At 41.0% G+C, this 12,541-nt stretch overlaps 1 protein-coding gene across 5 annotated transcripts in view; it reads left to right on the top strand.

The window, feature by feature from the left end:
* Positions 1–5,509: 5,509 nt before the first annotated feature.
* LOC115159857 (F-BAR domain only protein 2) overlaps positions 5,510–12,541 on the top strand; it is an 88,057-nt gene continuing 81,025 nt past the window's right edge. For 3 of the 5 annotated variants that reach the window (XM_029709925.1, XM_029709926.1, XM_029709924.1), the window contains exon 1: positions 5,514–5,773. In XM_029709925.1, the coding sequence (XP_029565785.1) occupies positions 5,741–5,773 (33 nt within the window). In that variant the 5' untranslated portion in view covers positions 5,514–5,740. Of the gene's footprint in view, positions 5,774–12,541 lie in introns of all 5 variants that reach the window. The other 2 variants (XM_029709921.1, XM_029709923.1) reach the window with 1 other exon arrangement.

The following is a 12,541-nucleotide window of genomic DNA, read 5'->3' as shown; positions in this document are numbered from 1 at the left end:
AAGTCTCCTTGAATCTTTATTATACTGTGTTTTTTTTAATTGGATGGGTGTTTTGAACATAATTAGACATTTTTTAACACTTGTAACAACAAAAACATGGGGTATTTCAAGTTAGCCTGGATCCAAACTGAATTGCTCTTTTTCTTTTTTACTTCACCAGGCTAATATCAAGTAGCACAAAAAGGCGGAATGGGATATATGGAGGCGCTTGTTTCTGTAGTAGTTGTTTTTTTGCCACATCTTTGTCCTGAAGTTGAAATTATTTTGTCTTTGTCACATTCCAGCTGTTTGGCATGTCAAGAACTGGAGGACGCATGGCTTGATTGGTTCCGTCCTATTGCGATTTATCACACTGAATTAAAAACAACAAAAAAACATATAGGGCCTGTTTCCCAGACACATTTTAAACCTAGTGCTAAGCTTAATTTGTGTCCAGTAAACCGTCCCAAGAAAATATGAAAAGAAAAATACATAAAACAATCGCTGTTTGTGTGCTGTCTTAATGACATAGCCGCTGCTATAATGTGTTGCTTCGGTACTTGAATATTTGTTGGTAGTAACCTCAGGTCTGTGTTCACCGTTATTGTTTCCAAATGTATGCCTTTTTCCATCTCCCTTTACCGATGAGGTTAAGCCGCTCCTGCTCTAACCCTAAACTACAGAGGATGTACCCGTCTATGGGTGTTCAGTTCACTAATGTTTGATATGTGTGCTCACCAATAAGGCACTGAGATGTACACACACCCAGGGTCAGTGTGAAATAATAATTGTAACTAGGTAAACGCATGCATTCAAATTTAGCTCAAATTTGGAGGAATAAGAATATACAATTGGGAAGAGTTAACTTGCACATAATTAATGCAACTGTGGCAAAGTGATTGTAAGACATGTCTAGATAGTTAATTTAATATGTACATGATGCCTTGATGATAACTGGATGATTTTGCTGGGGATTTGTAATGGCTGGTAATTTTCAATAATGAAAAAAGACCTTGCACATTAGGCCAAACGTAAATATGCTGATGGCTTCTTACAGCTATGTTTGCATTTTTGAAGTCTTTCATTTTGAAGAACGGGGGGGGGAAATCTTTTAAAAATCATAGTCTATTAGAATGTCTCTAAAGAGCGACTGCCCCTAAAAAGCAACTTCTCGTTTTGAAAACAGCCATTTTGGCATCGATATGAGTCAAACATTTATTCTAATCAAAATTGACTACAAAGTGTAAAAAGGATAATTTTGGTCATAAAGTCAGTCTCATCCATAACAGATTTGCGAGATGATGGTGAAAAAAGTGTCATGGATTGAAGGGTCCCATAAAATTCATTAGGTTTGGTTTATTTCAATTCTGCCCACAGCAGGCAGCACCCAAGTAATCATTTCACAGCACAGCTGCACTGACCCTATCGTCATGCCCATGGTCAATTTGGTTTGACATTCGATATCCCTATGAGGCTAGTTAGGGTACATCAGTAAATTACACAATGTAAATCAGAAAATATTTTAAAAGGTCAATAGCTCCACATCTCAATTACTTAACCTCAAACGACTATAAATTGTAGAAATTCATATACAAATATAAAAAACATTTAATGAGACAACTAAAAATGTGGAACAATAAAATATTTTCCCATTTACATTGTAATTTATTGGTGGTCACTAAATAGCCCCAGAGATGGGCTATCCATTATCAAACCAACTTTGCCATGGTCACACACTAGCCTGCTGAAGCTAATTGGCGAAAGAAGTTGGCTAGTGCTAGCTAGCCTAGGTGACTTCAAGACACACGACCTGGTTAGGCTGTTCCAAGTTATCTAACAGAGTGAATGTACAAACACTTGCCACGTGCGAACACACGAGACACCCACATTAAACCACCCCCTCCAAGACGACTCTTTTGGCTTCAGTCATGGCCGCTGCATTTCTTAATGACCAAAACAAAAAATTAGGCCAAATCAGGAATTTCAGCCCCCCCCCCCTTTAAAGAACACCTGTAACAATAGCCTGTGACTTTCATTTAGCCATGAGAAAAAAACTTTACTAGAATTTCTCCAAGTCTGCCTTCACCCGTTTTCGCTGAATAATGTGAGAGAAACTTCATTTTGAAATGGTGAATATGGTTTACATTGTTTTTATAAACTGCTGAATTTTAAGGTAAAATAATAAGAATAATTTAGGGGGCCACCAAATATTTTAGATCATGTGAAGAATCTATATTGTACTGTAGTGATTTTGTAATGATATTTGTATAAAGATGTGATGGATGTGAATGGTAACCACTGCTTGGATCTGTACATTGTTGAGAATAAATTGTTTACAAAAATCTGGGACTGCTGTTTTCTGTTACTGTGTGTTACATTTTTAAATGCACTTTAAATAAAGTTTGATGTGATCTGTCTAATGGTTTTTAGCCTGGTAATATCAGGTTGGATAGACCAATGACCCCCATTGACCCCATACTTTCATCCACCACTCACAACATATTTAGTAGTGACAAAGATGGCCACGGTGGCTGTGTAGATGACTGAGTCATGATTTTAGTGTAATGTCCCTGTGGAAGATCATTGTGCAACCTTGAAGTGTTTGAGAACAACATTGTTAGGGAAATATCTAGGCCTCATACTGTTATCAAAGTTTATTGGATGCATACACCAGGATGGATGCCCTCTTATCAAATTTGATTTGGCACATGTTTTGTAAACAATCAGTGTGAATTAACAGTGAAATGCTTACTTACAGGCTGTTCCCAACAATACAGAGAATAGAAAATGGTGAAATCATACAAAAGTAAAACCTGTAATAATAAAAGTAATAGATACACAATGAGTAGCGATAACTTGGCTATATACAAGGGGTACCAATACTGGGTCAATGTGCAGGGGTTTGAGGTAGATACAGAAAATAACATTTGTATTAGCCCCATGCGCCGAATACAACAGGTGTAGACCTTACAGTGAAATGCTTACTTACGAGCCCCTAACCAACAATGCAGTTTAACAAAAATACAGATAAGAAATAAAAGTAACAAGTAATTAGAGCAGCAGTAAAATAACAATAGCGAGACTATATACAGGGGGGTACCAGTTGAGGTAATATGTAGGTAGAGTTATTAAAGTGACTATGCATAGATAACAACAGAGAGTAGCAGCGGTGTAAAGGGGGGGGGGCAATTGATTAGATGTTCAGGAGTCTTATGGCTTGGGGGTAGAAGCTGTTTAGAAGCCTCTTGGACCTAGACTTGGCGCTCCGGTACGCTTACCGTGCGGTAGCAGAGAGAACAGTCTGACTAGGGTGGCTGGAGTCTTTGACCATTTTTAGGGCCTTCCTCTGACACCGCCTGGTATAGAGGTCCTGAATGGCAGGAACCTTGGCCCCAGTGATGTACTGGGCCGTTCACACTACCCTCTCTAGTGCCTTGCGGTCGGAGGCTGAGCAGTTGCCATACCAGGCAGTGATGCAACCAGTCAGGAGGCTCTCGATGGTGCAGCTGTAGAACCTTTTGAGGATCTGAGGACCCGTGACAAATCTTTTCAGTCTCCTGAGGAGGAATAGGTTTTGTCGTGCCCTCTTCACGACTGTCTTGGTGTGCTTGGACCATGTTAGTTTGTTAGTGATGTGGACACCGAGGAACTTGAAGCAGAACTTGAAGCAGATTGTAAATTGTAGCAGCAGCGTGTGTGATGAGTCAAAGTTTGTGCAAAAAGGGTCAATGCAGATTGTCCGGGAAGCTATTTAATGAACTATTTAGCAATCTTATGGTTTGGGTGTAGAAGCTGTTTGGCCCCAGTGATGTACTTAGCCATACGCACTATCCTCTGCAGCTACTTGCGGTCGGATGCCAGGCAGTTGCCATTCCAAGCAGTCAACATTTACGTCATTTAGCAGACACGCTTATCCAGAGCGACTTAAAGGAGCAATTAGGGTTAATTGCCTTGCTCAAGGGCACATTGACAGATTTGTCACCTTTCGTTTGCTGGCCCAATGCTCTTAACCGCTAGTCTACCTGCCGCCCATAAGATGCTCTCAATGGTGCGGCAGTAGATCTTTTTGAGGATCTGAGGGCCTATGCCAAATCTTTTCAGCCTCCAGAGATGGAAGAGGTGTGCTCGACCCTCCATTTCTTTTTCCATGATCAGCTCCTTTGTCTTGTTGACGTTGACAACAACCTCTCCCTCAATGTCAACAAGACAAATCAAATCAAATTTTATTTGTCACATGCTCCGAAAACAAGAGGTGTACCGTGAAATGCTTACAAGCCCTTAACCAACAATGCAGTTCAAGAAAGAGTTAAAAAAATGTTTACTAAATAAACTAAAGTAAAAATAGTAAAATGGTAAAATACAAATAAAAAGTAACACAAAAATAACGAGGCTATATACAGGGGGTACCAGTACCGAGTCAATGTGCAGGGGTACAGGTTAGTCAAGTTATTTTGTACATGTACTGTAGGTAGGGGAAAAAAATAACTGTAGCAGCAACATTATGTACAAAATAAGTTACAAACAACGCGAAAAAACTAACAAAATAGTACAGTTGGTTAGGAATCCGTAAAATGGCAGCCATCACCTCCGGCACCATTATACAAAGGAGCTGATCATGGAGAAAGAAACGGAGGGTCGAGCCTGCATCTTCCATCTCTGGAGGTTGAAAAGATTTGGCATGGGCCCTCAGATCCTCAAACAGTTCTACTGTTATAGGCTGTCTCATCATTGTTGGTGATCAGGCCTACCACTGTCCTGTTTGTCAGCAAACTTAATGATGGTGTTGGAGTCGTGCATGGCCACACAGTCGTGGGTGAACAGGGAGTACAGAAGGGGACTAAGCATGCACCCCTGAGGAGCCCCCGTGTTGAGGGTCAGTGTGGCAGATGTGTTGTTGCCTACCCTCACCACCTGGGGGTGTCCTGTCAGGAAGTCCAGGATCCAGTTGCATTGGGAGGTGTCCAGTCCCAGGGTCCTTAGCTTAGTGATGAACTTGGAGGGCACTATAGTGTTGAACGCTGAGCTGTAGTCAATGAACAGCATTCTCACGTAGGTGTTCCTTTTGTCCAAGTGGGTAAAGGCAGTGCAATAGAGTGTGGAGTGCAATAGAGATTGCATCATCTGTGGATCTGTTGGGGCGGTATGCGAATTTGAGTAGGTCCAGGGATATCTGTGATGATGGTGTTTATATGAGCCATGACTAGCCTTTCAAAGCATTTCATGGCTACAGATGTGAGTGCTACAGAGTGATAGTCATTTAGATGGTTACTGTGGCTATTTGCACACAGGGACTATGGTGGTCTGCTTGAAACGTAGGTATTACAGACTGGTTGAGGGAGAGGTTGAAAATGCAAGCGAAGACACTTATAATAAAAAGTAATTTTATTTTATATGTTAGTATAGCCAGGCAACCTTTCCCACCATGGCTGATATTCATCACAGTGATTTAGAACGTTTAAATAAATATAGAACCAATCAAGAATATCACTGCATTCCAGTAATTTGCACAGTTCCTTTTTTGTTCCCGCCATGGGTGGCGCTGTTTCCTTGTCTCTGGATTTTGGAGAAGACGAAAGGCAACTGAATTGAATTTTTCTGAAGGAGGTGGAGTCTGCGGTGGGGAGGGTGAAGAAAGAGTGAGGGAAAAGGAGAAAAAAAGGAGAAAAAGCACACAACAGAAAAGGGGAGGACATCGGTGCAATTGCGTGAATTTTGGTTGAATTACATTGAAGAAAATAGTTGCAGAGAGGAAGAAACCAAGATGATAACGCCCTACTTCCTACAAAATTTCTGGGTAGGTTCTGCTTTTATTTATTTTCTTTAGCCGGGTTAGTAGGCTAAATTGTTTAGCTCAAATCCCCTATCAGTCCCGCAAGTGGATGTGACAACCGGACATTGAGACATATTCCATAATTCGTTTAAACCCGATTTATGCAGGATCTTGCTGGTGAAATAGTAGTATCTGGGTCAATACGATGTGTTAACCCATTGCCCAGCTACTTTTCTCGGCGAATATTATTTTGCCCCCCTGGATTGGGCCTCTGTGAATGCCATTTTATATGAGTGCTGAATTGAATCCACCCCTCGTCCCGTCAATTGGCTGAATGGCTGTCACGGAGTATCTTGAAATGTTTGTATTTTTTCCCGTGGAACCCATTGGGGTTTTGTAGTTGTCATTCATAATCCCTACGGGTCAGTTTCTTCCGTAATGAAGTTTCAGTGAGAGTCCAGACGTTTTAACAAGTGTGAGCGGGGCTTATGCTAGTTGATCGTTACAGTGTTGCAACTTTTGCCAGAGTAAGAATGGCTACTTGTATTCAGCAACACAACAGCAGACTAAAAACTATGGGTGACAGGGTTTTCAGTTGTGTGGCTCCTCCGCTAAGGAACGCAGTTACTGTCAGGGCTGATTTCTCTGGACTCGTTGAAAGCACAGCCTGTGGCACAGCTAAAGACTGAGCTGTTCAGAACAACTTTTAGGGACATATGCTAATTATGTTCTCTGTCCACCAGATCTTGTTGTCTGCTCTTGTTTTTTTGGAATTGTTTTTATTATTATATTGTTTGTTTTTTTCTTCAGCACTTTGGGTGTGAGAAGCGCTTTTCAAATTAAATGTAGTATTATTATTATGTAGACATTTTACTGTAACAATGTTGCAGTTTGCGTTACTGTGGAATGTCAGAACAATCAGCATGCATTCTATCTTAGTGATCGGTTCTTTGTGGCTACATTGTGACTTAATCGATTAAGTCATCTGAAGGCCTTTCCCATAATGTTTTTTTTTGCATGTCAAGCGACATGGTTTAATTGGTCCCTTGTTAAAATGTAACAGCATTCTCAATGTTACTGAATTACTAATTTACTCCCACTTTAGAGGCTTTCTAGATAAGTAGTTGAAAGGATAGGCCTACTTTCATTTACTACAAAACTATCTGTGTTAAAGATATTATGATATACAAGTGTGTAAATTCAGTCTCTGGGTTATTCTATTTTACACCATGGGTCAACCATTTGCCGGACAACATGTGGATTCAAGATTTTAAGTGAACTAACTATTTGGTATAATAATGACTGCTTAGGCCCTAGGTGTGTACTACATGTGCGTGGATATGCTGCAGCCACCTGCTGCTTTATTGACAGCCTAGTCTTTATTACAATGGACTTTGACACGTTTTGTTTCATGCCCAATTTACATCACATACATATACAGTAGGCCTACCATAACATTTCCTTGACTGAAGGACACAGACAGAAAAGCAGACAGATGGACGGACAGACAGTGCATGTCAGCAGGTAGCCTTGTGGTTGAGTGTTGGACTAGTAACCGAAAGGTTGCAAGATCGAATCCCCGAGCTGACAAGGTAAAAATCTGTCATTCTGCCCCTGAACAAGGCAGATAACCCACTGTTCCTAGGCCGTCATTGAAAATAAGAATTTGTTCTTAACTGGCTTGCCTAGTTAAATAAAGGTAAAATGAAATGTCATGGTGTGTAATCACAGGTGGTTGTTCTTGCATTCCACAGATGTTCTCTCGAGATCATACGGAAGTGGCAGCCATGTCAGGCCAGTGTTGATGCCCTCTGTTATGTTTCATAACAATCATAAGTCAGTCAGCTGGACTAACCAGACCCTGAAATGAGGTCCAGCTGAGGAGGGAGGCCCAAAGTATTGGATACAGCACTGGGATTAGTCTGTGGTACAGTAGGCTGATATAGGCTATGACTGTAGTTGATCACTATCAACAAGGCTTAATTCATGACAATAGAACTAGGCCTAATCTTGATCAAGATAATGTAGACACACACCACTGACTTAACGAAGACCTGTTAAATATATTTGTTTATGTATTAGAGGAACCGGTATATGATACAAGGAAATTATTTTCAGAGAGAACAGCACAAGGTGTATTTTTACTCTGCCAAGTCACAGTACATGGAAAGGAAGGAATAGGATTTCTAGCTGTAGCCTAATGTGTAATAGCCTACTACACTGACTGTAGGCTACACAACTGATTGATCACTATCAACTTGCTTAAGACAGTTGCCCTTATCTTAATGTAGATTTTTTTTTTTAAATATATATATATATATTTCAAAAAGGTCTTCAACAAGTCAGTGGCATATATATATATATATATGCATATGCCACTGACTTGTTGAAGACCTTTTTGAAATATATTTGTACTGGACTAGGGAAACCGGTAATTGATAGGAGGAAATGAAGTGAAGGCAGAAAACCACAAGGTGTGTTTTTTCTCTGACACATCACAAGCACTCTGATGTTCTCAAGGAGAAAGTATTTGATCATGTCTGGTCACACAATCAAAATAAAAGTCTAACCTTGATCTCTTCAGAAAACATTAGACCTAAGCTTGAATGTCTGTGTGTTCTGGTTAGTTTTATTTGTTTACTCTTGAAAGGCTAAAGGTCACGGATGTCTACTATATAATTTAGCCACAGCTAGCCAGTAAAATATAGGGCCTTTTTACCTAGTTTACTGAAATAAGCTCTGTGTCCAGAGAAACACCTCTGTTAGATAGTCTGTCATCATCAAACAAAAAAATAATGTGCATTAATAACTAGGCTATAGAGCCTACCTCTTGTATAGTTCATCTAATTTAATTGGGTAAGAGTGGTATCACTGCAAAGCTTAAGCCATCTAAGGAAAAGGGGAGAGAAGATGTGATGTGGTGCATGTACTGTATCTTGGAGGCTGAGAGAGACTGACAGCCTTGCTCTCATCTCTCAACCTACCCTCTGTGCTTAGATACAAGCCCCAAGATCACAGTGCAAGCAGAGATCAGCCGTGTGGTTAAGATGCAGGACACACACACCCCCACACTCTCACATACACGTTTGACTGAATTTCAAATGTGGACACGGCAGCATCTCTTCCCTCAGCTAAATGGTAATGTAGATCTGTCATGATACAGCAGGATGTGTGAGATAATTAGTTCTAGAATTTTGTAAAGCCCATATACTCTTCGTTCCAGTAACATGTATGGACCCAGAACTTAATTGAGCATCTGACCAATTACACAATACTTTAGTTTTGGGTTAACCTATATCACCCTCAGCTGAACAAACAAGTGTTTTACGAATGAAGGAAAACTGTCTCTGTGTGTTGCATCACTTGCTGTGCCACTGTTATGCTTCCCCTTCAATGGATGTGTTACCCACACACAGCAGGGACCTGTGTTTTAAATACATCTGTTAACTCTTTCTATTCTGATTTGTAATGTTTTCTCTATATTCTCAGAAGGTTGGGTTGAGAGAGCACTATAGTGTTGTGTGTAGGCAGGGCCTGTGTGTGTGGTGAACTGTCTGTCCCCCTCAGTGTTTCATGGGAAAATAAGATGGCAGTGTGATAAGCAAATAGAGCTAAGAAGGCCAGCATCCCGGAGTCGCCTCTTCACTGTTGACATTGAGACTGGTGTTTTGCGGGTACGATTTAATGAAGCTGCCAGTTGAGGACTTGTGAGGCGTCTGTTTCTCAAACTAGACGCTCTAATGTACTTGTCCTCTTGCTCAGTTGTGCACCGGGGCCTCCCACTCCTCTTTCTATTCTGGTTAGAGCCAGTTTTCGCTGTTCTGTGAAGGGAGTAGTACACAGCTTTGAACGAGATCTTCAGTTTCTTGGCAATTTCTCGCATGGAATAGCCTTCATTTCTCAGAACAAGAGAAGAGTGACAAGTTTCAGAAGAAAGTTCTTTGTTTCTGGCCATTTTGAGCATGTAATTGAACCCACAGATGCTAATGCTCCAGATACTCAACTAGTCTAAAGAAGGCCATTTTTATTTTATATTGCTTCTTTAATCCCCCCCCCCCCCCCCCAAAAAAAGCCTCCTTCACTCATGCTGCCAAACACCCTCGTAAAACTGACTATCCTACCGATCCTTGACTTCGGCGATATCATTTACAAAATAGCCTCCAACACTCTACTCAGCAAATTGGATGCAGTCTATCACAGTGCCATCCGTTTTGTCACCAAAGCCCTATATACTACCCACCACTGCGACCTGTATGCTCTCGTTGGCTGGTCCTCGCTACATATTTGTCGCCATACCCACTGGCTCCAGGTCATCTAGAAGTCTTTGCTAGGTAAAGCTCCGCCTTATCTCAGCTCACTGGTCACCATAGCAACACCCACCTGTAGCATGCGCTCCAGCAGGTATATTTCACTGGTCATCCCCAAAGCCAACACCCCCTTTGGCCGCCTTTCCTTCCAGTTCTCTGCTGCCAATGACTGGAACGAATTGCAAAAATCACTGAAGTTGGAGATTTATATCTCCCTCTCTAACTTTAAGCAACAGCTGTCAGAGCAGCTTACCGATCGCTGCAGCTGTACACAGCCCATCTGTAAATAGCCCATCCAACCAACTACCTACCTCATCCCCATATTTTGTTTTTGTTTTTCTGCTCTTTTGCACACTAGTATTTCTACTTGCACATCCTCATCTGCACATACAGTCGGAAGTTTACATACACTTAGGTTAGAGTCATTAAAACTCGTTTTTCAACCACTCCACAAATTTCTTGTTCACCAACTATAGTTTTGGCAAGTCGGTTAGGACATCTACTTTGTGCATGACACAAGTAATTTTTCCAACAATTGTTTACAGACAGATTATTACAATTCCAGTGGGTCAGAAGTTTACATACCCTAAGTTGACTGTGCCTTTTAAACAGCTTGGACAATTCCAGAAAATGATGTCATGGCTTTAGAAGCTTCTGATAGGCTAATTGACATCATTTGATTCAATTGGAGGTGTACCTGTGGATGTATTTCAAGGCCTACCTTCAAACTCAGTGCCTCTTTGCTTGACATCATGGGAAAATCAAACGAAATCAGCCAAGACCTCAGAAAAAAATTGTACACCTCCACAAGTCTGGTTCATCATTTGGGGCAATTTCCAAACGCCTGAAGGTACCATGTTCATCTGTACAAACAATAGTATGCAAGTATAAACACCATGGGACCACGCAGCCGTCAAACCGTTCAGGAAGGAGACGCGTTCTGTCTCCTAGAGATGAACGTACTTTGGTGCGAAAAGTGCACATCAATCCCAGAACAACAGCAAAGGACCATGTGAAGATGCTGGAGGAAACAGGTACAAAAGTATGTATATCCACAGTAAAACGAGTCCTATATCGACATAACCGGAAAGGCCGCTCAGCAAGGAAGAAGCCACTGTTCCAAAACCGCCATTAAAAAGCCAGACTACGGTTTGAACTGCACATGGGGAGAAAGATTGTACTTTTTGGGGAAATGTCCTCTGGTCTGATGAAACAAAAGTAGAACTGTTTGGCCATCATGACCATTGTTATGTTTGGAGGAAAAAGGGGGAGGCTTGCAAACCGAGAGGGGGGGGGGGCAGCATCATGTTGTGGGGGTGCTTTGCTGCAGAAGGGACTGGTGCACTTCACAAAATAGATGGCTTCATGAGAAAGGAAAATTATGTGGATATATTGAAGCAACATCTCAAGACATCAGTCAGAAAGTTAAAGCTTGGTCGCAAATGGGTCTTCCAAATGCACAATGACCCCAAGCATACTTCCAAAGTTGTGGCAAAATGTCTTAAGGACAACAAAGTCAAGGTATTGGAGTGGCGATCACAAACCCCTGACCTCAATCCAAAAGAGAATTTGTGGGCAGAACTGAAAAGCATGTGCGAGCAAGGAGGCCTACAAACCTGACTCAGTTACACCAGCTCTGTCAGGAGGAATGGGCCACAATTCACCCAACTTATTGTAGGAAGCTTGTGGAAGGCTACCCAAAACGTTTGACCCAAGTTAAACAATTTAAAGGCAATGTTACCAAATACTAATTGAGTGTATGTAAACTTCTGACCCACTGGGAATGTGATGAAAGAAATAAAAGCTGAAATAAATCATTCTCTCTCTTCTGACATTTCACATTTTTAAAATAAAGTGGTGATCCTAACTGACCCAAAACAGAGAATTTTTACAAGGATTAAATGTCAGGAAAAACTGAGTTTAAATGTGTTTGGCTAAGGTGTAAACTTCCGACATCAACTGTATATCACTCCAGTGTAAATTGCTAAATTGTAATTACTTCGCCACTATTGGCCTATTTATTACCTTACCTCCTTCACTTGCACACACTGTATACAGATTGTGTTATTGACTGTACGTTTGTTTATCCCATGTGTAACTCTGTTGTTTTTGCCAGCCTGCTTTGCTTTATCTTGTCCAGGTCGCAGTTGTAAATGAGAACTTGTTCTCAACTGGCCTACCTGGTGAAATAAAAAGATAAATACAAATATTGGTCACATGCAGATGTTAGTGCGAGTGTAGCGAAATGCTTGTGCTTCTAGTTCCAACAGTGCAGTAATATCTAACAAGTAATCTAACAATTTCACAACAACAACCTTATCCCTTTACATTTGTGTGTATGAATATGTACATATAAATAAATGGATGAGCGATGGCCGTGCAGCATATGAAAGATGCAGTAGCTGGTATAGAGTACAGTATATACATATGAGATGAGTAAAGTAGGGTATGAAAACATTATATAAAGTGGCATTGTTTAAACTGG

Source organism: Salmo trutta, chromosome 23 (genome assembly GCF_901001165.1).
Source record: "Salmo trutta chromosome 23, fSalTru1.1, whole genome shotgun sequence".
Classification (NCBI taxonomy): domain Eukaryota; kingdom Metazoa; phylum Chordata; class Actinopteri; order Salmoniformes; family Salmonidae; genus Salmo; species Salmo trutta.
Note: the sequence above shows the minus strand (reverse complement) of the source record. Positions and strands in the feature narration are given on the sequence as shown.